The 26,894-nt window shown below is 37.4% G+C and overlaps 3 protein-coding genes and 1 pseudogene across 8 annotated transcripts; 2 read left to right on the forward strand and 2 right to left on the reverse strand.

Annotated features, from left to right (window-relative positions):
* The first annotated feature begins 287 nt into the window (after positions 1 to 287).
* Positions 288 to 4,555, forward strand: HDH (histidinol dehydrogenase). Of its 3 annotated transcripts, none has more exons than XM_086243565.1 (15): positions 288 to 427; positions 581 to 728; positions 1,379 to 1,500; positions 1,615 to 1,667; positions 1,763 to 1,835; positions 1,981 to 2,082; positions 2,150 to 2,251; positions 2,376 to 2,447; positions 2,526 to 2,588; positions 2,682 to 2,723; positions 2,885 to 2,944; positions 3,072 to 3,182; positions 3,319 to 3,489; positions 3,714 to 3,804; positions 4,060 to 4,555. In XM_086243565.1, the coding sequence occupies exons 2-15, from the start codon at positions 602 to 604 to the stop codon at positions 4,341 to 4,343; spliced, it is 1,473 nt and encodes a 490-aa protein (XP_086099691.1). In that variant the 5' UTR covers positions 288 to 427; positions 581 to 601; the 3' UTR covers positions 4,344 to 4,555. The 3 variants fall into 3 exon arrangements, with proteins under 3 accessions (XP_086099691.1, XP_086099709.1, XP_086099699.1); XM_086243583.1 differs by having other exon boundaries at positions 305 to 427; positions 634 to 728; XM_086243573.1 differs by having other exon boundaries at positions 316 to 427; positions 596 to 728.
* A 751-nt stretch (positions 4,556 to 5,306) lies between these two features.
* On the forward strand, positions 5,307 to 11,086 carry LOC147297242 (coatomer subunit alpha-1-like). Its single transcript, XM_086255427.1, has 4 exons — positions 5,307 to 5,612; positions 5,863 to 6,093; positions 6,402 to 6,896; positions 7,819 to 11,086. Exons 2-4 carry the CDS (start codon positions 5,886 to 5,888, stop codon positions 10,761 to 10,763), a joined length of 3,648 nt encoding a protein of 1,215 aa, XP_086111553.1. The 5' UTR covers positions 5,307 to 5,612; positions 5,863 to 5,885; the 3' UTR covers positions 10,764 to 11,086.
* Positions 11,087 to 11,206: 120 nt separating this feature from the next.
* Positions 11,207 to 19,059, reverse strand: LOC147297243 (wall-associated receptor kinase 1-like). Of its 3 annotated transcripts, none has more exons than XM_086255450.1 (4): positions 18,174 to 19,056; positions 17,837 to 18,022; positions 16,475 to 17,468; positions 11,207 to 11,545 (listed from the first exon to the last, which is right to left on the reverse strand). In XM_086255450.1, exons 1-4 carry the CDS (start codon positions 19,042 to 19,044, stop codon positions 11,320 to 11,322), a joined length of 2,277 nt encoding a protein of 758 aa, XP_086111576.1. In that variant the 5' UTR covers positions 19,045 to 19,056; the 3' UTR covers positions 11,207 to 11,319. The 3 variants fall into 3 exon arrangements, with proteins under 3 accessions (XP_086111576.1, XP_086111568.1, XP_086111561.1); XM_086255442.1 differs by having other exon boundaries at positions 11,212 to 11,402; positions 16,320 to 17,468; positions 18,174 to 19,059; XM_086255435.1 differs by having other exon boundaries at positions 11,305 to 11,386; positions 16,295 to 17,468; positions 18,174 to 19,059.
* A 3,308-nt stretch (positions 19,060 to 22,367) lies between these two features.
* Positions 22,368 to 24,236, reverse strand: LOC147297244 (wall-associated receptor kinase 1-like; annotated as a pseudogene). The gene is made up of 2 exons (XR_015124060.1): positions 23,943 to 24,236; positions 22,368 to 23,691 (listed from the first exon to the last, which is right to left on the reverse strand). The product of XR_015124060.1 is annotated as a wall-associated receptor kinase 1-like (transcript).
* Positions 24,237 to 26,894: the final 2,658 nt, after the last annotated feature.

Below are 26,894 nucleotides of genomic sequence, written 5' to 3' on the forward strand. Positions count from 1 at the left end.
TGTAAAGAAATAATCATTTTCCTTGTACAATAATAGTTTTACGAATTTATAGTGTCAAGATCGGGTACTTATATTTGACACTAATCCGTATTAGCGAGACATGCTATATATAAATTCGGGTCAACAGTCAACTAATGGTCAATTCAAAATTTTCAATTACTACCTAAAAAGGCTAAAATGTTTTGTATGACTATATAAGTTTGGGTCGGTTACTTGTTGAACATTTAACCCAGTTTATGAGTTTGGGCCGTAACTTGTTAAAGATTAAACCTGGTTTGGTTTTACCACTTTCAAACTTTGCAGCCCATAGTGGACAGCAGACACCAAACAAGCAACACAGTCCGAGTCTCCGACTCCACTAGTAGTAGCTACCCTTGAGCTTACGGTCACCGCCGTCGCGCTCACTCTCCATTTTCCAGCCATTCAGGTAATCGCAATTTCTCGTGCATTCCTTCGCAACCACGTGCGTAGCGTTCATTCAAATTGTCAATTTTCTTTTCTCTTTTCCTACCGTTTCTCGCCAGCCAAACAGTATATTCAGATTTTTTTTTGTTTCCTCTACATTTATATATTAATTTAGTTGGTACGATTGAAGGCGGTGATGGACAGTCAGATTCTGTGTTTTAATCGCAGCAACAGCTACTGTTTTATCAAACCGCTGCCGCTCCGTCGACAATATCATTCATTGATTTCTGCCCCGAAAATTACATATTCTTCTTTTCGAAGAGGTATGAGTTCATCATTTTCTCACTTTCATTGATTGATTGAGTTCATGTCTTTGATTTTGGTATCAAAATGTAATGCTTAATTGAAAGAGTGACTTTTACTCACACAGAAATGATAAACTGCTGCCGCTATGTATGTATATATGTATGTATGCAAATGTCAGTTTGTATTAAAGTTCATATCGGATTGCATTAAAGCTAATATTGTATTAAAGTTAATATTGTAATTTACTTATTTATTCTAGAAATTGTGAACCTTCTTGGTCTAATGCTTGCCACTGTTGGATTGACTTGAAATTTGGTAAACATTATGCCCATGATTAGGGAGAATTCAGCAGTTGGATTGAAAAATACGAAACTATATAAAGTTATTTGGCGGTGTAAAATGACGAGTTTTACATTTGTGTTAATTGATGTGTGCGTATGTGCAAATAAAGTATGCACACTTACACCATAAAAGACATTTATATGTTTGAAGGGTGAATATATGTATATATGCAAATTATGTGTTACATGATAGATGTTCATGTATACAAATTAACTCATTCGAGGCAATTAAGCTTTGGAATCTGTTACCTGACCCAGCAATTGCAATGCTATTTCTTATCATTACTTTCTTTTTCTCAATATTCTAAAGTTGATTGTTGCCTCAGGGTTTGCTTGTAAGGGGATAAGTTGCTCAATGAAGTCTTACAGGTTATCTGAACTATCTCCAGCTGAGGTTGAAAGCCTGAAAGCTCGTCCTCGCATAGATTTTTCCTCAATTTTCAGCACGGTGAGCCTTTCATTTGATCCCAAATCCTGACTGTTCCTTAAGAACCTGACAATTATGTTTTGGTGTTTTTATTCATAAGTGAACTCATAAATTATAGTAGCTATACTTGGTCAGGTCAACCCAATAGTTGATGATGTTCGCAAAAGAGGTGATGCTGCAGTCAAGGAGTATGTATTTTATTTTTTCTATCAAATTTATTAACATTTTTTTACTCAGTATTATTACTATCTTCTTAACATTTTAATTTGTTATTCTTGTAAAGTTATACTGCAAGGTTTGACAAAGTTGAACTGGATAAGATAGTTGTAGAAGTCTCTGAGCTTCCTGATCCAGAGGTATTTCTATTTAGACATGTTTTCTAGATACAAGATATTTAATTAAGTTTTCAATTATTATCAAGTAACTTCTTATACATTGCATATTTATTTCCCATATGAAGTTCTTTCATAATGTGAAATTTTGATCTTCTCCTCATTGCAGCTTGATGCAACTATTAGAGAAGCATTTGACGTGGCATATGACAATATATATGCATTTCATGTTGCTCAGAAGTCAGCTGAGAAAAGTATTGAGAATATGAAGGCAAGTCAATATTGAAGCTTGCTTCTTCTTATATACACAGAGCCATTAAGTATCTTTAACTTTTCAGGGTGTCAAATGTAAACGGGTGGCAAGAAGCATCGGTTCTGTGGGTATTTATGTTCCAGGTGGAACTGCAGTTTTACCTTCAACAGCTTTGATGCTTTCAGTTGTAAGTTGATCATATTTATTGTAAAAGTTGCTTTTGGTAGTGTATCATCCTGTGATATTTATCATGTTTCTCGATTATTTAGTTACAATGATTTAATGGACATCTGCTTTATTCTTTATACTAGCCTGCACAGATTGCTGGGTGTAAAACCGTTGTCCTTGCGACTCCCCCTAGTCAGGATGGCACCATATGCAAGGTGATTCTTTACTTTGGTGGGAATGCATTATGAGGAGATTCCAAAATGAGAGCTGATCAATTTTTTTTTGCTCCTTAGGAAGTACTATATTGTGCTAAGAAGGCCGGTGTAACTCACATCCTTAAAGCTGGTGGTGCTCAGGTCTAAAAACACTGGAAATTTACCTATAAGTTTTTTCACATACAGTAATCTGACAACTTTTCTCTCTTTTTTTTTTGTTTTTTTGTTTTATAGGCGATATCTGCTATGGCTTGGGGTACGGAATCTTGCCCAAAGGTTTTACCTTCCCATTATCTTGTTTTCATGTTGTTGTTAACTTATATATTCTTAGCTATTTTGCTGTAATTTTCATTTCAAATTCATCTATCTTCTCAATTTCTTTAAATTTGTAATCTTTTCCTTTTCTTTTTCTAATTATTGTTTCAAATGGTTTGCAGGTTGAAAAAGTTTTTGGCCCTGGAAATCAGTATGTCACAGCTGCAAAAATGATTCTCCAAGTAAGCATACTTATGAATAAAAGTGTTTTGCATAATTTTTAGTAAACCGGAAAATGGGGAGCTAGGGAAGTGTCATTGTTCATTTAACATCTTGATTTGACACACCCCCCCCTAATTTTCTTATCAGAACAGTGAAGCCATGGTTTCAATTGACATGCCTGCGGGTCCTTCTGAAGTTTTGGTCATTGCTGACAAAGATGCCAGTCCTGTTCATATAGCTGCAGATTTACTTTCTCAGGTGCTTCCTGGTTCTGCAATGCTTCTTTAAGTTTTTGATGGATCACTTTCATAATGAGAGGTCGACCTGATGTTTCATAAGAATTTTGGAATGCCTGTGGTCAACCCGATGTATTGAGTAACTAATGCAATTTCAGGCTGAGCATGGCCCTGATAGTCAAGTTGTTCTTGTAATTGCTGGGGATGGTGTGGATTTTAAAGCTATAGAGGAGGAACTCAGCAAGCAGTGCCAAAGCCTACCAAGGGGAGAGTTTGCCCTGAAAGCATTGAGCCACAGTTTCACAGTGTTTGCTCGTGATATGGTTGAGGTTTGTTTATTTCTCTACATTAAATGTATTCTTTACTAATGTTTTTTTTTTTTTTCAAACTTGTATCTCAATTTAATAAATGCATTAGAGAAAAAGGGTCTTCCTTTCATAATTTTTGTGAGGACCTGGTAACGCATGCATGCATGCATTTCTGTTTACTTGTATGTTATTGTTTGAGAAGTTCTGTGTGATTCTGAAACTAGACTTGGTGATGGCTGTCTCAGGCAGTCTATTTTTCAAACTTATATGCACCCGAGCATCTGATCATTAATGTCAAGGATGCAGAAAAGTGGGAGAGTTTCATTGAGAATGCAGGTATAGTTCTCTGAGACTGTTACTTCGACAGTGTCCTTTTCTTTCATTTTTTCTTTTAGCAGTATTTTTCCCATTTCTTTGTCTTTCAATTGTTTATCAATCTGTACCTTTTCTGCCATGTTTTGTTAATGATTACGAACATTGGCCTTTTGAGTGTCATGCCATGCTTATCACTCATTTGAGATCCACCTTTGAATTTGGCATGCAGCACACTTCTTTGAATTAGATATCTGAACTTTGATATTTCCCCTGCAGGTTCTGTGTTCTTAGGGCAGTGGACGCCAGAGAGTGTGGGAGATTATGCAAGTGGGACAAACCATGTCCTTCCAACATATGGTTATGCGAGGATGTACGGTGGTGTGTCTTTAGACTCCTTCCTCAAGTACATGACAGTACAGTCTTTGACAGAGGAAGGTCTGCAAAAGCTTGGCCCATACGTGGCAACCATGGCTGAAGTTGAGGGACTAGAGGCCCACAAGAGAGCTGTAACCCTTAGACTTAAAGATATTGAAGCCAGGCAGGTTCAGAATTTGAGGTGATTGTCACACAACCTTTGCCAAAATAAGTTCTCTTTGGGGGAATTGCCATTTTTGTGAACATGCACCAGCTACTACTGAAGCCTGGAATGGTGGGATTTTGGTTGTTGTAATATAGAGCAGAACTGGGATTTGAATAAATATCTTGTTAAGGCCCTCATGTACTATAAATTTGGTTGGATATATGACACCAAGAAACTATGTTTAATGATTGATGTCTTGGGGCCGTCGTCTGTCCTAGTTTATCTTGCATCAGAAGCAAACAGGGTTGGTAGAATGGTGGGGACAGAATAGGATACCATTAAACTGTGTTTATCGGTTGGTAATGCTCTATGAAACTCTACAAGTTAATAATCGTTTCTTTCATTTGAAGCTGTTACCTTTTGTTTTATGAAACACTACAAATTAAAAATGTTTTACAAGGCTTGGAAATAGGGAAATTTTGTGAAATGATTCCATTTCAAAGTCTTGCAAACTTTTTTGATCTGTGCAAAAAAAAAAAAAAAAAGTTTATAATTTTGATTCTTTGGAAAAGTTTTTGACCTCCACATCCGAAAATTTACAATTGTCTCTTTAATTCATCTTTGGCGATTGAAATATGATCCAAATCATCTCGACTATTATCTCGGCCACCATCAAAGAATGGGTAATTCAGTCAATTGGTCCAAAGAATCAATTGGGGATATTCCAACAATGATTTGTTTATTGCAAGATTTCTAATCCTAGCTACGGCCCTCTTCAATTCATGCACGATGAAATTCAAATAAGTAAATTTTCCATACAAAAAACCCAAATAAGTGATTGTTTTTAAACATTGATAAATTTCACTTTTTGTAGGGAGCCATTGCACCTAGAAAAAAAGAAGTAAGAAAAAAAAAAAACCCATAATGTCAGTTTCAAGGAATGATACTGAATAAAACGTGACGAATGACTACCTTGTCCAAAAAACAAAAGAAAAATACACGTACCCACAGGCCACAGTAACCAGCAAAAGAGAAGGAAGGAAAGAAAGAAAATGAAAACAGATCTGCAAGGTCACTGACCGGTGCTAGTGACCCCTTCCCTCTTCCTCTCTCTTTCTCTCTCAGCATTGCATTTCTGATCTCTCTGCATTCCCAGATCTGAGCCTCCCTCTCTCCCCTAATTTCTTGTTCCTGCTGATTGGTTTCTGAGAAAAGAAGAGAAAATCCGTCTTTGGATTGCAGTGCATTATCTTAAGCTAATCTCCCATCTCCGCTTTATTAATCAACAATCCGCATTCCCAGATCTGAGGTACCTTCTCTCTCTCTCTCTCTTTACCAATCATTTCAATTGCGAAATTCAGCTTCTGATTGGTTGATGAAAAAATTGACAAGAAAACAATGAGTGATTAGATTGAAAGCATTACCAATTGGATAACTTTGAGAGTAACCGAAAATGAGGTTATGTATGAATCGTTAATTAGAAGTAAATGATTTGCATTCATGAATTGGGTTTCATTCAACTGAAAAGATCTTGATTTCATGATTTTGATTTCAATTAGGTGTTTCAATTACGTTTTGAGAGATGCTGACGAAGTTCGAGACCAAGAGTAATCGGGTCAAGGGGCTGAGCTTTCACAGCAAGAGGCCATGGATCTTGGCCAGCCTCCACAGCGGCGTGATCCAGCTCTGGGATTACCGCATGGGCACTCTCATCGACCGTTTTGATGAGCACGACGGCCCTGTTCGCGGCGTCCATTTCCATAACTCTCAGCCACTTTTTGTCTCTGGAGGTACAACATCAGAATTCACTTTGTTTTCAGTTCGTTCGTTAATTTATCTGGATATTTCAGGCACTTGATGTTTTGTTTTCATTGTCTGTGTGGATTCATTTTGAAATGGGTATAATGTATATCACCCAATGCATTCACTAGAAGTGTTAGTTTGGTTTGTTAGGTTGTTCTTGATGCCCTGTAGAATCAATCAGATCTAGACTATTTACCCATATTTTCTTAATCTGAAAATCGGTACCTGTGTTTTTCCTGCTGATTCCGAAGAGATTCACGAAGGAAGTAATTCATTGTTTGTGTTTTAATGGCAGGGGATGATTACAAGATCAAGGTGTGGAATTACAAGTTGCATAGGTGTTTGTTTACGCTTCTTGGGCACCTTGATTACATCCGCACTGTTCAATTCCATCATGAATACCCTTGGATTGTCAGTGCCAGCGACGACCAGACAATCAGAATATGGAATTGGCAGTCCCGGACTTGTATCTCTGTGCTCACTGGACACAACCATTACGTCATGTGTGCCTTATTCCACCCAAAGGAGGATCTTGTTGTCTCTGCATCCTTGGATCAAACTGTTCGTGTTTGGGATATTGGTGCTCTCAGGAAGAAAACAGTTGCCCCTGCAGATGACATCCTGCACTTGAGTCAGATGAATGCAGATTTCTTTGGCGGAGTTGATGCCGTCGTCAAGTATGTCTTGGAAGGTCATGATCGGGGTGTTAATTGGGCCTCATTCCATCCCACCCTCCCCCTGATTGTCTCTGGGGCAGACGATCGACAAGTGAAACTTTGGCGAATGAATGGTATGTACTATGTCTTCATGAGCCGTTTTCTGTATCATCTATTTTAGTTTGCCAGTGAGATAAACATTCTTATAAGCATACACATTTAAAATTGGTTTTAACAAGAAACAAAATGGTTATGCATCTGTTTCATGTTTCCAAGTACAAAAGTTAGGTGAATACTTGGATGAAATTTTGTTATTTAATTGTTCTATTGTAAAAAGTGAAAAATAAGTTCAATTGCAGTAAGGATATTCAAATGGAGTTATTCATTAACGTACTTTTCTGTAAAAGAATAAATCCAATTCCCATGATGCTAAAATTAGCATATGTTAGGAAAATATTCCGTTCTGATTTACTGCACCGTCAAAGAAAATTTGCTAATCATGAGGAGTTTCGTCTTCTTCTATATTTAGAGACTGATCTTTTAGTTTTAACCACCCTACTCAAGATCTGCCTGTCTGTATCAACCATGTATGTGATATAGTAAACTCATAGTGGTAAATTGTTTTATGCTGTTAAAGACAGTGTAAAATATGAGTTTGTTAGCTCTCAAAATGTCATTTAACTTAATTTTCTAATTATATTCTATTTAATAATGGACATTTGGTTTTTTTCCCCCCAAAATTGGAATGTTTACAGGGGTTAATGTCACCTCATAAGCATTGCTGACTTTTGAAAAGTTAATTTGTGGTCAGTTTCACAAATAATATCAGTAGCACTGAAAAATACCCACATAATTGCTTTTGGATATGTGCTTCTACATTTCTGGGTAAATAGTATGTGTATATGCATTCAGATAATTAAGCTCTTCTTGATCTAACTTTTTATTTTCAATAAAAAAATCTTGTGTGTGCATATTTGAAAGATGTAGATATTAGAGTTACATAAATTTGTTGAGTTAAACTGGCCAAGGGTCACCTGCTATTCTTTCCAATTTCAGATACAAAGGCTTGGGAAGTGGATACTCTAAGGGGGCACATGAACAATGTATCATGTGTTTTATTCCATGCAAGGCAGGATATTGTTGTGTCCAATTCAGAGGATAGGAGTATCCGAGTCTGGGATGCCACAAAACGGACTGGTCTTCAGACATTTCGTAGAGAGCACGATAGGTTCTGGATTCTTGCATCGCATCCTGAAATGAACCTTTTGGCTGCTGGTCATGATAGTGGCATGATCGTCTTTAAATTGGAGAGAGAACGTCCTGCCTTTTCTGTCAGTGGTGATTCAATGTACTATGTTAAAGATCGTTTTCTCCGCTTTTATGAGTTCTCAGCCCAGAAAGACACTCAGATTATCCCTATTCGAAGGCCTGGTTCTTCCAGCTTGAATCAAGGGGCAAAAACACTATCTTATAGCCCTACGGAAAATGCTGTTTTGATCTGTTCAGATACAGATGGGGGTTCTTATGAACTATATATTATACCCAAAGATAGTCGGGGTGAAACTGTGCAGGAGGCAAAAAGGGGTATAGGAGGGCCAGCTATTTTTGTGGCTCGAAATAGGTTTGCAGTGCTTGAAAAGAGCACCAACCAAATTTTAGTTAAAAATCTAAAAAATGAGATTGTCAAGAAGAGTGCGCTTCCTTTTGTTGCTGATGCAATATTTTATGCTGGAACTGGAAACTTGCTCTGCAGGGCAGAGGATAGAGTAGTTATTTTTGACCTGCAGCAGAGAATTCTTCTTGGGGAGCTTCAAACTCCTTTTGTAAGGTATGTTGTTTGGTCAAATGACATGGAAAGCGTTGCTTTGCTGAGCAAACATTCAATTGTGATAGCCAATAAGAAGCTTGTGCATCAATGCACTCTCCATGAGACAATTCGTGTAAAGAGTGGAGCTTGGGATGACAATGGCGTCTTCATATATACAACCTTGAACCACATCAAATACTGCCTTCCTAATGGGGACAGTGGAATCATCAGGACCCTTGATGTTCCCGTCTATATAGCAAAAGTGTATGGAAACACCATACATTGCTTGGATCGAGATGGGAAGAACTGTGCCATTGTTGTTGATGCAACGGAATATGTTTTCAAGTTGTCCTTACTGAAGAAGAGGTATGACCGGGTAATGAGCATGATTAAGAGCTCTGAGCTCTGTGGCCAGGCCATGATTGCATATCTACAGCAGAAAGGTTTCCCTGAGGTTGCCCTTCATTTTGTGAAGGATGAGAGGACTCGCTTCAACTTGGCACTAGGGAGTGGAAACATCCAGATTGCTGTTGCTTCTGCTAAGGAAATTGATGAGAAAGATCACTGGTATCGATTGGGAGTAGAGGCCCTTCGTCAAGGTAATGCAGGCATTGTGGAATATGCATATCAGAGGACAAAGAATTTTGAGAGGCTATCATTCCTATATCTTGTTACTGGAAACTTGGATAAGTTGTCAAAAATGCTGAAAATTGCTGAAGTCAAGAATGATGTGATGGGTCAGTTCCACAATGCTCTATATTTGGGTGACATCCAGGAGCGTGTTAAGATCTTGGAGAATACTGGCCATTTACCCCTTGCTTATATCACAGCTGCAGTTCATGGCCTCCATGATGTTTCTGAACGGTTGGCAGCTGAACTTGGAGACAATGTTCCTTTTTTACCCAAGGGGAAAACACCATCTCTTTTGATACCTCCAAGCCCAATCATCTGTGGTGGAGATTGGCCCTTGTTGAGAGTCATGAAAGGCATATTTGAGGGTGGACTTGATAACATGGGCAGGAATGCAGAGGAAGAGTATGAGGAGGCTACAGATGCTGATTGGGGAGAGGATTTGGATATTGTTGATGTGGAAAATATTCCAAATGGAGACATTAGTGCAGTGCTGGAGGATGAGGAAGCACATGAGGAAAATGAGGAGGGAGGATGGGATCTTGAAGATCTTGAACTTCCACCTGAGATTGATACTCCCAAAACTGCCAGCAATGCCCGTTCTTCTGTGTTTGTTGCCCCAACTCCGGGTATGCCCGTAAGTCAAATTTGGATCCAAAAATCATCTCTTGCTGCTGAACATGCAGCAGCTGGGAATTTTGATATTGCAATGCGTTTGTTGAGCCGTCAGCTGGGTATAAAGAACTTTGCTCCCTTAAGACAATTATTTCTCGACTTACACATGGGCAGTCATACGTATCTACGTGCCTTCTCGACAGCTCCTGTGATCTCCGTGGCTGTTGAAAGGGGATGGAGTGAATCAGCTAGCCCTAATGTTAGGTCCCCTCCTGCTCTGGTGTTTAAATTCTCAGAGCTGGAAGAGAAGCTTAAGGCGGGTTACAAGGCCACAACTACGGGGAAATTTACTGAAGCTCTACGACTTCTTCTCAGTATTCTGCATACTATTCCTCTGATTGTAGTTGATTCAAGGAGAGAGGTTGATGAAGTAAAGGAATTAATTATCATTGTAAAGGAGTACGTTCTGGGTTTGAAGATAGAGCTTAAGAGGAGGGAAATGAAGGACAATCCAGTTCGCCAACAGGAGCTAGCAGCTTACTTCACCCACTGTAACCTTCAGATGCCTCACTTGAGACTTGCATTACTGAATGCCATGACTGTTTGCTATAAGGCTGGTAATCTCAACACGGCAGCTAACTTTGCCAGGCGACTTTTGGAGACGAATCCCACCATTGAAAACCAAGCGAAGACTGCACGGCAAGTCCTGCAGGCTGCTGAGAAGAACATGAAGGACACAACCCAGCTAAATTATGATTTCAGAAACCCATTTGTGGTTTGTGGGGCAACTTACGTGCCTATTTACCGTGGACAGAAGGATGTGTCATGCCCATACTGCAGTTCTCGGTTTGTTCCAGCCCAGGAAGGGCAGCTCTGTACTGTTTGTGATCTTGCAGTGGTTGGATCAGATGCATCTGGGTTGCTTTGTTCTCTCACCCAGATAAGATGATCTCTGCTGCTCAAGTAGGAGCAATTTTTCAACCCTTCAGCTACGACAATGGTTATGTTAGTTCTTTCATCTCCTCGAGTACGGATTTATATTTTAATCAGGGATTTGATTAGGTTGTGTTTCTCTTGTATTTCTATTTTAAATTTTTATTGCGAGGTTCATGATCAAGATTTTCACTGTAATGTACTGGTTGAGCATTCTGGTCTAGGTGATTCTTGTGACTTTTGAGAATAAACAAATTAGATTGAGCTGGCAAATTAATTGCCTTTCCGAGATGTGTAACTTTGAAATTTCATATATGGTAGACATAAACGTTTCCCTGCTTTTCTGTTGTTCTTGAATCCCATCCTGAGAAATGGAAAACTGACAGAGTTATTAGTTATCATCCTTTGATGGATCTTAACTCATTCTTGTTTTTACAAATCATCCCCACATAACTCTACGAACCATTGCATTACTGATCACTCTAATTGGAATCAACAAATATTGGTTTAGATTTCCTACAATAACATCACTATTAACCACACTATTAACCAGGCAATTAGGGAGGCAATTATTATCGTCCATCATCATATGGCATTAACATGTCGATTTGCATGCTGTCATACCCACTCGTTGTGCCACTAGAACCACAATCAGCTCTAATGTCGACAATGTAAGCGTTTGAAGGTGATCCGAGCAAATTCGCAGCTTCCTCTGGACAGAAATCAGCACTTCCCCATGGATGCTTTGCCATAGTCCTCATTCCCTCTAGCTCCATCACTACTTCTTTCATCGTAGGCCTTTTCTCCCTTTTTACCCTTACACATCTTTTTGCAAGATTGGCTAGTTTTTGTATTGTCTCGATGTTTCCCCATCGACTATGCCAGCATCAAGAATTTGATTCAAGCGATACTCTTCAATTGAACCAACAAAGAAACTTGCTAGGTTTCTCTCTTCCTCAGGCCTAGCAAAAGAAAGTGTCACTTTGCTTGTTAGTAGCTCCACTAGCACAACTCCAAAGCTATAGACATCACTCTTTTCTGTTAGTTGGCTTGAATGGAAGTATTCAGGGTCCAAGTAGCCAAGTGTTCCTTGCACTAAAGTAGTTATTTGAGTTTTATCTAGAGGAATCAATCGTGAAGCTCCAAAGTCTGACACTTCTGCTGTGTAATTGTCATCTATTAGTATATTCGTTGATTTCACATCTCGGTGTATGATTGGCATTGAAGTGGAGGAGTGCAAATATGCTTGTGCTCCTGCAGTTTCTGCTGCTATCTTCAATCGTAGTTCCCATGAAAGTAACGATCCTTTCATAAAGTAAAAATTAAACAGGGAAGGAACGTGTAAATCTTTGCTTTTTGGGCTGGCCATCCAGCAAATGTGGGTACTTCAAAATAGGGGTGGACATAACCCGATGCAACCCGACTAACCCGACCAACCCAACCAAAATGGGTTGGGTTAGTTCAGTTTCTAACACCCAATTTAGAGAGGTCGGTTCATAACCCGACCAACCCGACCTCAAATGGGTTGGTTAGCGGGTTGACGTTCCAAATAACCGATCAAACCCGACCCAACCCGACCTAAAAATTTAAAAAATTAAATTAAATATTCACATGTCTAGTTTCTCATCTCACCTTGTTTAGAATGGTCAAAGGCTCAAAGCAATGAGAACTCATCTCACCTTCCCTAGTTTCATGGCCTATGTTCTTTAATATTATAATAAATTAATATTAATTTTTCACATGGCTTTATTCTTTAATATATTAATATTAATGTTACACATATATGACTTTCTTGTTTTACATGTGACTGTAATTGTTCCACTGTAAAAGCAGACATGTATTGAATTGGGTTCATGTGTAGAAAATAAAGACATTAATTTTATAACTTAAAGGGAGTTTCATTCATTTATAATTTGGGCCTAAATTTTAATTGTATTTTGAGACATGTCCAAACCGATCAAACCGACCAACCCAACCCGACTTTAATTGGTTTGGTTTGGTTCGGTTGTTTCACCTTCATTGGGTTGGTTTGGTTTGAAAAATCACTAACCCGAAGGCATTGGTTTGGTCTACGGTTTGGGGGCTAAACCGAACTAAACCGACCCGTGTCCATCCCTACTTCAAAATGGTTTTTAATGTGCCTTCGATGACATAGGGAACTGATCGAATATTCCAAAAAGTCAAGTAAATGAATAATGGTAGACCAAGCCATGTAGTGGACGGAGTCAAGGGATGAAAAGTCAAGTAATCTCATGGGATTTGGATAGTTGGAAACTGGGTCGATCTATTATATGGCGAAGCATCCGCGCGGGGCTGAAAGTTTTTAGACAATCAAGTAATTGTTTTTGTTTACATCCAGGTACAACCGGACAAGGCTCATACTTTTCTATTCATATTTAAATCAATTTTTGACTTCAGCTAGATATTAAAATATTACTTAATCGAAACATTAGAATACATAACAACCAGGTATCAACTGTATTAATATAACGGAAAGAGTTTTTTGCATTAACACCACCAAACTATACCACCCCAAGAAAATAATTTTACAATCAACCTCCTAAATTTTACAATATGTGATAATGTGACACCTATCCGTCAAATTTTTTCAAATTTTATGTTAACTCAAAGGGTATTTCGGTCAATCCATATAATTAACCTTTAAAAAAGTTATTTTTAATTGAAATTTAATTTAAGGAAAATTGATATAGATCAAACTTTTTTTTTTCTTTTCAAAATTTTTCAAAACTAATTTAGGGGCAAAATTATTTAGATAGAGCACCTTTTAAAAAAAATCTAATTTAGAGGCAAAATAATGTAGATATAACAATTTTGTTTCATTAAAAAAAGGAATAATTTTTGTTTTTCTTCTTTTTATTTCTATTTTGTTGTTTGTAAATATAATTTAAAGGCAAAATTATTTAAATTAGACACTTTAAAAAAAATAGATTTAGGAGTATAATTATATAGAAATACTTGTTAAAATGAATTTTATTTTTTTTATTGTGCTCAAGGACAAAATGGGAAGTTTGGGACAAAAATTTAAGATTTAACAGAAAATATGGTAGGTGCCACATTATCACATCTTGTGAAATTTGGGCGGTTAATTGTAAAAAAAAAAAAATAAAAAAAATTAGTGGTAAATCTGCACATCCCCTATAATCTGGGTGGTATTAGTGCAAAAAAACCTAACGAAAAAAAAAGTAAAGTATTAGAATTCTTTTCTATCTAATTTAATATACTATAATAATCAGACTAAAAAAAAAAATATCTTGTATATTGAATTGGAAGACTTTGCAATTGTTGGAGTAACTCGGTTGGAATGGATATAGAATTACCTTTGCACCCAAGTTGGATCACCCCTCACGAGTACGTTCACCTACTCCGCCAAATATGGATACACCTCCATGAGCATTGCCCACCTCCATGAGCTTTGGCAATGTTGTTTATCAATTCCATAATAAGTATTGTTTTACCGACTCCAGCTCCCCCAAATAATCTTATTTTTCCTCCACGTCGATAATGGGCTAAAAGATCTACTACTTTAATTCATGTTTCAAAAATAGATAATTTTGTATCTAACTGTATAAAGGCATGCGCAGATCTATGAAGAGGAGATGTTGTGCGATTATCTACAAGACCTAAATTATCAACAGGCTCTCTAAGCACGTTAAAAATTCGTCCACTCCTATGTCAATCACTTCCATTCCTCTAATTAGACCATCTGTAGCACTCATAGCTACAACTCTAACTCGATTATTTCCTAATAACTGCTGTACTTCACAAGTCACATTAATTTGTTGACCAACAGTACGTATCTCGACCCTTAACTATCAGAGCGTTGTAAATATTGGGCATCTTGCCCACTGGAAAAGCCACATCCAATACAAGACCAATGATTTGAGCGATACACCCCAGGTTTTTGTTCTCAAGTGCGGGAACCCTAGGACCAGAAGTAGTAGGATTTATTCTCATAATAAAATATGTTGAAATTTTTTGCGGAAATTATTGAAATAAAAAATAAATTAAATGTTCGATAGCAAAACAAGTTAAGTTGATCGGTCGGTTAATTCAATTAAGAAATGGGCCTTAGCACTCGATTTCGCAGGTACCATCCAACTGAATCCAATTCAATTGTTTACTTAATTCAATTTCACTGAATTGAAAAGTTCAACCAAAACCCGTTTTCAAAATATCAAGGGGATGAATACATACTTTTAGCTCCCAAATGAAGAAAAAAAAAAAAAGCAAAAATTTTGTTTTTGGTCTCTGTATTTTACCCCAAAAACAAATTTAGTCCCTGTCATTTCAAAACTCCACATTTAGTTCTTGTGTTTTATATTGTTTGCAATTTAAGGATATTTTATAACAAAAATGAAATTTTTTCTCAAATTAAAACTACTAAACTCACAAGTTTTACTAAAAAATTATGTATGTAACTTTTAATTTGAAATTTTGAGTGTTAAAATTGTCCTCATATTGCAAAAAACATAAAACACAAGGATTAAATATGAAGTTTGAAAATCACAAAGACCAAATATGTTTTCGGAATAAAACACAAGGACTAAAAATATTTTTTTCCGAAAAAAAATAAAATTTGAAAGCCTTTGGAAGCCATGCACTGAAGATTGATGACCTCTTCCTAATTAGATATTACAATTAAAACAGAACCCTAAGTACAGCCCGACTGATTGATGACTCATCTCATAGAGCTAGATTTATAAAAACAAGGCACAATCTCAATCTTTCCTTTAGGAAGGTCAGGCTGGCCCAATAGGCCCACGGTGAACAAGAGGGAAACCATCAACGGTCAACCGACCTCAAATCCTACCCTCAATTTCGGTGGCGTTTTCGCTCCACCCTCCCTACGGAAAAAAGGTAGGATTTTTCTATTAGTGCTGTGTATCAGTTTTTAGTAATGGATTAGTGCTTTGGGCTTTCGTTCTCTGTTTGATTCCTGAGAAAACTGATTATGTCTGTTGGTTTGCCTTATTTCTGTTTCCAATGGGAAAATTTCCTCAACTCTGATTAAATTATGTTTTTCTTTTGGGCTTCATTTGTCCTATTAAGTTAGTAAAAAAATTATTTCAGTTGTTTCTGATTAAGTTTAAATGAAGTCGAATTTGTTTACTTGTTTGCCCATTTGAATTTCATTGAAGTGCATAAATTTGAATCCTTCAACTTAGGCAAATGGCAATACTGAAGTCTAAACGTGAACTTGGTGAGTTGAAGTTAAGCATGAATGACTTCTTTTGTCATATTATATGCAACAAATTAAAGCCTTTAGAGTAGTACGTATTGCCTTAAGTTGATACAGCTTCACACCCTTTGGCATTGCAATACAGTTGAAACATTACACTATACTAACATATATATTTGCTAAAATACATCACTGGACTGATCAAAATCAAATTGCAACAGATTAAATGCTGGTTTAGATTTCCTACAATACAATAAAACAGATAAATACTTGACCCTCGTAGCAAGTCAATGAATCATCGCCCATCATCATATGCCATTAACTGTTGGATTTGCATGCTGTCATACCCCCTAGTTGTACCAGTAGAACCACCATCACCTCCAACATTGACAATGCAAGCCTCTGAATTAGTTGACCCAAGCAAGTACTCTGCCTCTTCTCCACAGAAAACAGCTTGTCCCCCCCATAGATGCTTTGTCATAATTCTGATTCCCTCTAGCTCCATCGCCACTTCCTTCATGCCAGGCCTTTCCTCCCCTTTTACCCTCAAACATCTTTTCGCCAGACTGGCCACTTGTTCTACGGTCTCAATATTTCCCTCATTCACTATGTCTTCATCAAGAATTTGAATCAAGCGATCCTCTTCCATTGAACGAACAAAGAATTTCGCTAGGTTTCTCTCTGCCTCAGGCCTATCAAATGAAAGTGCCACTTTGCTTGTTAGTAGCTCCACAAGGACAACTCCAAAGCTATAGACGTCACTTTTCTCTGTTAGTGTGTTTGACTGAAGATATTCAGGGTCTAAGTATCCGAGTGTCCCTTGCACCAAAGTTGATATTTCATTTTGATCTGCAGGAATTAACCGTGAAGCTCCAAAGTCTGACACTTTTGCAGTGAAATTCTCATCTAATAGTATGTTTGTTACTTTCACATCTCTGTGTATGATTGGAATAGAAATGGAGGAGTGTAAGTATGCCAGTGCTCCTGCAGTTTCTGAAGCTACCTTCAATCGTAATTCCCATGAAAGTGATGATGATCCTTTGCCCTTTTTCTTATGGACATGCTCGAAAAGAGTGCCATGGGTGATGAACTCGTAGACTAGTAAGGGCACTTCTGTCTCTAAACAACAACCTATTAGCCTCACAACATTTCTGTGGTTGATTTGTGAAAGAAGAATCACCTCATTAACAAACTGATCGTTCTGAGTCGGGGAACCAATTTTGGACTTCTTTATAGCAACCACTTTGTTATCTGGTAATATTCCTTTGTAAACTGTTCCATAGCCTCCTTCTCCAAGGACTCTACTTTCATGGTAATTGTTTGTAGCCTTCTCAAGTTCTTCTGCAGCAAAGATTTTTGTTGTCTCCACAGAACCTCCGCGACTAGCAAGTTGTTGTTTTAACAACAAGCCACCATTTTCTTTGAAGTACTTTTCTTTGAGTTTCATGAAATTTCTTTTCTTCATTCCCCAATATATCAATGAAATTCCAACCAGTAAAACCAAGAAGCCTACACTGACAACTGCACATATTCGGAAAAATCACTACCGGCCAAATTTGATTTTACAATTTGTAATGTATATTCTACTGGGGATAGGATGTTAGAGATGGATATATTCGGAAAAAAATAGGCATATACAGCTAGCGTATTAAAACATCTTGTTTTGGTTATCTAGCTAGTTGTTTTTAGTGCAAAGATTTTTGACAAAGTAATGTATATTGAGAGCAAGTATGATTCTGTGTATCGCAATGAAAACATATTTATCCATTTTACATTTATTTAGATTAATCAATCGTTTCTAAGCTTGTTAAAAAGGTTAATTAATATTGAATAAAAGAGAAAACATGCATACGTAGATAAATGTTAATTAATATGTAAATAATGCATACCCGATAAAATAATAAGCAAGATATTATTGTTGTCTTTGATGCACCTGGTTCCATTGGTGCCGTCCATTTTGTAACCTTTGTTTTCTTTGTAACCTTTGTCACAAATACAAGAAAAATTTCCAGGAGGTTCATTGTGGCACGTGGACCCAGTATCGCAGGGGTTTGTATTCTGGCACTCATCAACATCTGAAAAGAAAGGAAAACTCATTTATATATGGCACATATTATGAGGTGAAATCCCAATTTTGAGCTTTCCCAGCTGCAACAACTTACTTAATAATTAAGGCATATTAAGTATTAAATGCATGTGTGTGTATGAATAAAGAATATGGATCACCTCGGCAACCTTGTGGGAGATATGGGTTTCCTTGGTAACCTGGCAAGCAGCGGCAAATGTAACCATTCCGATTGGCGGGTTTGACACACTCGCTATATTCTTGGCATGCAAAATCGTCCCTCTTTTGTGCTTCATCACATGTGGGATCATCCCCAATTGCCCAATCAAGAATCATTGGGAGCATGTCTATGTTCTCCAGTTCTTTGAGGCTTTTAGTGGAGAAATTGAACTGGCCTTCTTGTACAATGAAGGCGTAGCTGCAGGGGTTAAAGTCCCATATACCCCCGGTATGATTTTCCTGGCTTCTCAATCTCACAGTTTGATTGTGCAGTCCGCTGGGGATGGAAGTTTGGCAACATCCAATGCCAGAGCAAGAGGAGTCGTTAACGCCTGCAAGGCTCTTACAATAGGATATGCACCCGGTTACGTACATTTCCTCGCCTGATCGGTAGCCTGCAAAACGTGCAATAGTGTCACACCCAACTGCCATGAATTTGTTTTTGGTGTCAGAGATGATGAAATTGGGAGTCCTCAAAAAAGTTCTGGTACGATTCGTTGGCACACCCTGCTCGTCATAACAATCTCGGGCTACGGACTGCAATATTTGCAACTCACCGTCCAGGGATATGTTGGTAATAACGACGTTACCATTCCCTAAGAATGCTTTTGGGGGGTCAGTGGAATCATTACAATTGATAACGAAGCGTTTTGTCTTTGGCAGGTAACAATCATCACCTATGCCAAATGGATATGGAATTGTGAGATTTCCACAGTGGGTTTGGCAGTTAGGCAAAGCTATAGGCAGCTGGGCCTCAGCCGCTGCTATTGTTGTTGCAGTAGCAGCAGCTAACATTAGCAAAGAGCGTTGCATGATAAGCTTAATCACAACCACTTACTTCCAATTCTAGTATTTGTAGGTGGTAGGAACTAGCTAGCAAGCCTGCCCTTTTATTTGTAGCAATTATAAGCAAGACTCAAGACTGCTATGCCTATATATGCGTGCGTACTTGGGTCCTGGGGTTTAACGGAAATTTCTTCCTCATGCATATCTTTACTCGTTAATTAATTTTCCAATCCACGTAAGGTACGTACCTCGTCCCTAATAAAACAACATCCCACATTTCCCACTTGAATTTGGACTTGGTAATGGTCAATAAGCGACCGCGGGCAACGATGGTGACATCCATTGACCAAAATAAACAAGTAACTACTTTCTACTTTTGCTTGGGTAATAGTAATTAATGATTCTCCAATTATGTATCTGCTATGTTTCTCACTTTCATTCTTCAACTTCAATTTCAAATTTTAGGATCCTCAAATATTTTCATGAATCTCATGCAATTTAGTCATTTTCTGTCATATCTATTAGTTTTTTCGTCAAGATTAATTATGTGACAGTTTCAACTCACTTTTAATGCTTACATAGAAAAAAAAAAACAATAAAAATGTATAATACTTTAAAAACATAATTAAAAAACAATTATATTACATTTAATAAAAAACTTGACCAAGCCATCATCACACTGAAGTCGTCTCTATTATTTCCTATTAGTAAATGCAATTAATGGAACATATATGCATCCCCAGTTAGTAATTAATACACTAATAATACTCAATAACCCCATAACCCCCCACTTGGTATATGGTAATTATAGTCAGTAAGCCAAGGAGCTAATTAAGTATGTTTTTTCTCTTGGTAATAGGCCTGCACACAATAATTTTTAAAATTATCGAGAAGAATAAGAAAGCAACTAACGCATGGATAAGGAAGAGATGAATCAGTAAGGACAAGAAAAGTCGTTGGAGGCCAGAAGAAGTAGGGCACTGTGAAGACGAAAATACCCCTTAAATATAGGTTATGTGTAGTTGTGCACGGCACATGAGTGTGTTAGACGGAAAATGTAATACAAGTTACAAAAAGGACTATAGTGATACTTGTGCAATAGTTCATGGATTCCAAAATTCCAAAATAAAATTTATGGACTAAAGTGATACTTAGGGTATAATTTTGCTATAATTAAATCTTAGATTTAGTTTAAGAGATATGATTGGCTTGGGAAGGGTGAGTTTCATACTATTCTTTTGTTTATATGTGCTTCCTAAATAACAAGCTAATTGGACCACTTGGTCAGTTGACATAAAACAATATATCAAAATTAATAGTCTTCATTTACAATTATTATACAGTTCAAAAATCAAGGCCTCCTTGTTGATAAACATTTAGTTTAATAATCCATAAGATAGATACCAATTGCATTAAAATATTTTATGAAAGCGAAAAATTATGTTATAACACTGAAAAAAAAAATTATGCAAATGATATCTACTTAAAACACACAGGAGGACTCGTCTCAATGAGCTGTGCTATAAACAAAGCCCAATTTCAATCTTTTCATTAGGAAGGTCAGGCTGGCCCAACAAGCCTACAGCATTTCTTTACTCAATTAAATTAATTTTCCAATCCACGTTCAGCTACGTAGTCCCTAATAAAAGTTATAAAACAACACCCCACATTTCCCACTTGGATTTGGACTTGGTAATGGTCAGTAGCGACCGCGGGCAACGATGTTGACATCCATTGACCAAAAACAAACATAGTTTCTACTTTTGCTATTTGGTTAACTATAGTAATGATTCTCCAATTATACTATGTTTCTCACTTTCATTCTTCAATTTCATTTTCAAATTTTAAGATACTCAAATATTTTCATGAGTTGCACTTTAGTTTAGTCATTTTCCATCATATCTATTACTTTTTTTGTTAAGATTAGTATGTGAAAATTTGAACTCACTTTTAATGCTTGCATAATTAAAAAATAATAATTAAGAGACAAAATTGGCTCAAGTATAAATATATTCACCAACTATATTACATTTAATAAAAAACTTGAGCATCCCCGGACATCCACCAGAAACCCAGCCGGCCACCATCACCATCACATTGAAGTCGTCTCTATTATTTCCTAGTAAATGCAATTAATGGAATATATACATCCCCACTTGGTAATACACTAATAATACTCAATAACCCCCGCTTCCCCCCACTTGGTATTTGGTAATAGTCAATAAGCCAAGGAGCTAATTAAGTCTTTCTTTTTTCTTGGCAAATAGGCCTGCACACAATAGAAGTCAAAATTATCGAGAAGAATAGGAAAGCAACTAACATATAGGTAAGGGTGAGATAAAAATGTAAGAGCTGATTGAGACGTTGGAGAAGGGCCGGGTAGGGCACTATGAGGACGAAAATACCCCTTAAATATAAGTCACATGCACGACACATGAATGTTTTAGATAGAAAATATAACAGAAATTACAAAAAGGACTAAAGTGATACTTGAACAATAGTTCATGGATTCCAAAATTCCAAAATAAAATTCATAGACGTGAAAAATTATGTTACACTAAATCTACTTATGAAATATCCATGAGATAAAATGATAGAAAAATCAAAACACATAGGAGGACTCGTCTCAATGAGCTGGGCTATAAACAAAACCCAATTTCAATCTTTTCATTAGGAAGGTCAAGCTGGCCCAACAAGCCTACAGCAAACCTTACCCTCCATCAACAGTCAACTGACCCCAAACCAACGGTCAACTGAACATAAAAAACAATCAAAGACAAAGAATGCGGTGTCGTTTTCGCTCCACATGCTTCTCCACCCTCCATCTCCTCCTCTCTGTCCCGCTGCGTCGGCTCTCGTAGCCGAAGCTTCCCACTCTACGGAACAAAGGTAGGATTTTTCTACTCGCGCTGTGTATTAGTGTTTAGTAATGCATTTATTGCTTTGCCCTTCCTCTGTTTGGTCGCTGAGAGAATCGAGGACAGGAATCCAAAGCGAAATTTGTCTGTGTTTTGCTTTATTTCTGTTTCCAATGGAAAATTTCTTCAACTCTCATTAAACTGTGTTTTGCGTTTGGGCTTCATTTGTCCTATAAAGTTAGTAAAAGAAAGAATAAATAAGTCGTTTCTGTTTAAATTTAAATGAAGTCGAATTTGTTTGCTTGTTTGCCCATTTGAATTTGATCAAAGTGCATGAATTTGAACCCTTCAATAGACTTAAGCAAATGGCAATAGTGCGTGAAGTCTGAACTTGAACTTGGGGAGTTGAAGTTAAGCACGAATGATTTCAATTGTCATATTATCTGCAACACATATATTACTAACGTATATATTTGCTAAAATACATCACTATACTAATCAAATCGAAACAGACTAATATTGATTTATATTTCCTACAATACAATAATACAAACTAGACCCTCGCAGCAAGTCAATTAATTAATCATCGTCCATCATCATATGGCATTAACTGTTGAATTTGCATGCTGTCATACCCTCTAGTTGTGCCACTAGAACCACCATCACCACCAACATTGACAACGCAAGCCTCTGAATTACTTGACCCAAGCAAGTACTCTGCTTCTTCTCCACATAAATCAGCTTGTCCCCCCCATGGATGGTTTGCCGTAATTCTGATTCCCTCTAGCTCCATCGCCACTTCTTTCATGCCAGGCCTTTCCTCCCCTTTTACCCTCAAACATCTTTTCGCCAGACTGGCCACTTGTTCTATTGTCTCAATATTTCCCTCATTCACTATGTCTTCATCAAGAATTAGAATCAAGCGATCTTCTTCCATTGAACGGACAAAGAAGCTTGCTAGGTTTCTCTCTGCCTCAGGCCTATCAAAAGATAGTGCCACTTTGCTTGTTAGTAGCTCCACAAGGACAACTTCAAAGCTGTAAACGTCACTTTTCTCTGTTAGTGTGTTTGACTGAAGATATTCAGGGTCTAAGTATCCGAGTGTCCCTTGCACCAAAGTTTATAGTTCTTTTTGATCTACATGAATTAACCGTGAAGCTCCAAAGTCTGACACTTTTGCAGTGAAATTCTCATCTAATAGTATGTTTGTTACTTTCACATCTCGGTGTATGATTGGTATGGAAATGGAGGAGTGTAAGTATGCTAATGCTCCTGCAGTTTCTGATGCTATCTTCAGCCGTAATTCCCATGAAAGTGATGATGATCCTTTGCCTTTTTTGTTATGGACATGCTCAAAAAGAGTGCCATGGCCCATGGGTGATGAACTCATAGACTAGTAAAGGCACCTCGGTCTCTAAACAACAACCTAAAAGCCTCACAACATTTCTATGGTTGATTTGTGAAAGAAGAATCACCTCATTAACAAACTGATCATTCTGAGTTGGGGCACCAATTTTGGACTTCTTTATAGCAACCACTTTGTTATCTGGTAATATTCCTTTGTAAACTGTTCCATAACCTCCTTCACCAAGGACTCTACTTTCATGGTAATTGTTTGTAGCCTTCTCAAGTTCTTCTGCACCAAAGATTTTTGTTGTCTCCACAGAACCTCCGCGACTAGCAAGTTGTTGTTTTAACAATAAGCCACCATTTTCTTTGAAGTACTTTTCTTTGAGTTTCATGAACTTTCTTTTCTTCATTCCCCAATATATCGATGAAATTCCAACCAGTAAAACCAAGAAGCCTACACTGACACCTACACATAAATGAAAAATCACAACACAAATTTCATTTTACATTTGGTTATGTACATTCTACTGGGGACATGATGTTAAAAATAGATTAAAGAAAAAACCTACAAGAACTCTAGAATTTTTTAGGGTTCTACACCCGTCCCCACCCCCCCCAAAAAAAGAAGAAGTTTGGGTGCATAACTGTTCAAAAGAAAATTTAGGCTATGATCATATATATATAATGCATGTTAATTGATATTTAAATACTACATACCCAATGAAATAATGAGCAGGATGGTCTTTGATTGATTATTGGAATTGTCTTTGATGCAACTTGTTCCGTTCGCGTCGTTTTTGTAACCTTTGGGACAAATACAAGAATAATTTCCAGGTTTATTCTTGCACATCCCAATTTTGCAGGATTTTGGATAAATCTTGCACTCATCAATATCTGAAAACAACCGAAAACCCGGCCATATATATCACACATTAATTAATATGGTACCTAAAATCCCAATTTTGAGCTTTCCCAGCTGCAACAACTAGGAAATGTATATATATATATATACAAGCATATATAAAACCACATATTGTATAAGATATAACATGCATCACCTTGGCAACCGTCTCGGAGATATGGGTTTCCTTCGAAACCCAGCAAGCACTGGCAAATATAGCCATTCCGATCGGTGGACTTGACACACTTGCTATTTGCTTTGCATGCATAATCCTCCTTCTCTTTTGCTGCATCACATGGGTCAGCTGGGCCGTCTGGGTCATCCCCAATTGCCCAATTGAGAACCAGTGGAAGCTCCTTTATCTTTTCCAGTTGTTCAAAACTTTTGTTGGAGAATTTGAACTGGGTTTCTTCCACAAGGAGGGCGTAGCTACAAGGGTTAAAGTCCCATACATAAGTATGATTGTAATAGCTACTCAAATTGATAGTACCATTTTGGAGTCCTTTGGGGATGGAAGTTTGGCAGCACCCAGCGCCAGAGCAGGAGTCCTCAATCTGATCAAAGCTTTCATGGGTGTCACAGAAGGATATGCATCCTGTTATGAGCCTGTCTTTACCTCTGTAACCTTCAATAAATGTTTTAGTGTCACAACCCACGGCAATGAACTTGTTTTTGGTGCTAGAGATGGTGTAGGGAGGATCGACCCACAACCAGGGTTTGTTGTGGTCAGAACGTTCTCCCGAGCTCGTATAGCAATCTCTGGCCACATAGTTCTGTATTTGCAGCTCACCCTCATCAAGGGATATGTTAGTACACGGAGGTTGCCTTTCATCAAATATGCCGATCCGTCAGAGGTACAATTGATGAAAAATGTATCATTCAGGTAACAACCTTCATCCATGCCAAATGGATATGGAATTGTTAGATTACCACAGTGGGTTGGGCAGCCAGGCATGGTTTGAGGAGGCAGGGCTTGAGCTGCTGCTGTTGTAGTTGCAGCTGCTAATATTAGCAAAGAGAGTTGCATGATAAGCTTCATTACAACCACTTACTTCCAATTCTAGTATTGTACGTATTGGGCTATTGGCTAATGCTCATGATGATCACTAAAGTAGGTGGTAGCAACTAGCAAGCAAGCAAGCCTGCCCTTTTATTTGTAGCAATTATAACCAAAACTTAAGCCTGGTATATATATGTGCGTACTTGGGTCCTGGGTTTTTGGGAAATTTCTTCCTCTTGCATATCTTTACTCTATAAATTAATTTTCCAATCTACGTTCAGGTACGTAGTCTCTAATAAAACAACACCCCACATTTCCCACTTGGATTTGGACTTGGTAATAGTCAATAAGCGACCGCTGGCCACGATGTTGACGTCCATTGACCAAAACAAATATTACGTAATGATTCTCCAATTATGCTATGTTTCTCACTTTCATTCTTTAAATATTTTTATGAATCTCGCTTTAGGCATTTTCCGTCATATCTATTAGTTTTTTCATCAAGATTAATTATGTGACAATTTCAACTCACTTTTAATGCTTACATAGATAAAAAAAAACAATAAAAATTTATAATACTTTTAGAATGTTATTATTGACACTCTAAAAAAGTCATCACGCTTTAATATATAAAAATTTTTTTTTACCTTTTTTTTTATTTTTTATTTTTTAAATTAAAGTGTAAAATGATTTTTTTGAGTGTCAATAACAGCAAACTACTTTTAAATTATAATTAAATAACCAACTATATTACATTTAATAAAAAACTTGAGCATCCCTACGCACCAGAAACCCAGCCGGCCACGTACCATCACCATCACATTGAAGTCGTCTCTATTATTTCCTATAACCCCATAACCCCCCAATTCCCCCCACTTGGTATATGGTAATAGTCAATAAGCCAAGGAGCTAATTAAGTCTTTCTTTTTTCTTGGTAATAGGCCTGCAGACAATATTTTTTAAAATTATTGAGAAGAATAAGAAAGCAACTAACACATGGGTAAGGATGAGATGAATGTGTAAGGACAGGATGAGACGTTGGAGGAGGGGCAGGGCACTGTGAAGATGAAAATGCCCCTTAAATATAGGTCACGTGCACGGCACATAAGTGTTTTATTCAAAAAATATAACAGAAGTTACAAAAAAGACTATAGTGATACGTGTGTAATATTTCATGAATTCCAGAATTCCAAAATGAAATTCATGGACTAAAGTGATACTCGAGGTATAATTCATGTACCAATGCTATAATTAACTCTTAGATTTAGTTTAAGAGATATGATTGGCTTGGGAAGGGTGAGTTTCATACTATTCTTTTGTTCATATGTGCCAAATGGATATGGAATATTTTTGAGATTCCCACACTGGCACTACTAAAAAACAGCTCATCTACCACGGGCAATGTCTGTGGTGGATTTAAATTAATCACGGACGGGCCGCCCGTTACGTATTAGGATGTGGTAGATTAGCGCGGTCATCTACCACAGACATTGCCCGTGGTTGAATATAACATTGACCACGGACAATGCACGTGGTAGATTCTCATATACGACCACGGACACTACACGTGGGTTTGGCAGTTAGGCTTGGCCAATTAAGGCAGGGCTTGAGCTGCTGTGAATATTAGCAAAGAGAGTTGCAAGATAAGCATAATCCTCCCATGTCAGCTATGACAACCACTTAAATTCTTTCTATTGTATTGGCCTGGCCAATTTAATTTTATGAGCAAACGTAATTGAGTGTGGTAGCTAGCAACTAGCAAGCAAGC

Source organism: Dryas octopetala, chromosome 1, assembly GCF_963921425.1.
Source record: "Dryas octopetala chromosome 1, drDryOcto1.1, whole genome shotgun sequence".
In the NCBI taxonomy this organism is placed as follows: domain Eukaryota; kingdom Viridiplantae; phylum Streptophyta; class Magnoliopsida; order Rosales; family Rosaceae; genus Dryas; species Dryas octopetala.

Excerpts from the sequence above, each read along its gene's own strand:
- HDH (XM_086243565.1), top strand. The coding sequence starts at position 602 with ATGGACAGTCAGATTCTGTGTTTTAATCGCAGCAACAGCTACTGTTTT. Across the intron at positions 1,501-1,614 it reads TTTCCTCAATTTTCAGCACG|GTCAACCCAATAGTTGATGA; the intron begins GTGAGCCTTTCA and ends ATACTTGGTCAG. Across the intron at positions 1,836-1,980 it reads CTGAGCTTCCTGATCCAGAG|CTTGATGCAACTATTAGAGA; the intron begins GTATTTCTATTT and ends TCCTCATTGCAG.
- LOC147297243 (XM_086255435.1), bottom strand. The coding sequence starts at position 19,044 with ATGCAACGCTCTTTGCTAATGTTAGCTGCTGCTACTGCAACAACAATA. Across the intron at positions 17,469-17,836 it reads CTTGCTTATTATTTTATCGG|TTGTCAGTGTAGGCTTCTTG; the intron begins GTATGCATTATT and ends GAATATGTGCAG. Across the intron at positions 11,387-16,294 it reads TCTACTGGTACAACTAGGGG|TGGCACAACGAGTGGGTATG; the intron begins GTATGACAGCAT and ends TTGTGGTTCTAG.
- LOC147297242 (XM_086255427.1), top strand. The coding sequence starts at position 5,886 with ATGCTGACGAAGTTCGAGACCAAGAGTAATCGGGTCAAGGGGCTGAGC. Across the intron at positions 6,094-6,401 it reads GCCACTTTTTGTCTCTGGAG|GGGATGATTACAAGATCAAG; the intron begins GTACAACATCAG and ends TTTTAATGGCAG. Across the intron at positions 6,897-7,818 it reads GAAACTTTGGCGAATGAATG|ATACAAAGGCTTGGGAAGTG; the intron begins GTATGTACTATG and ends TTCCAATTTCAG.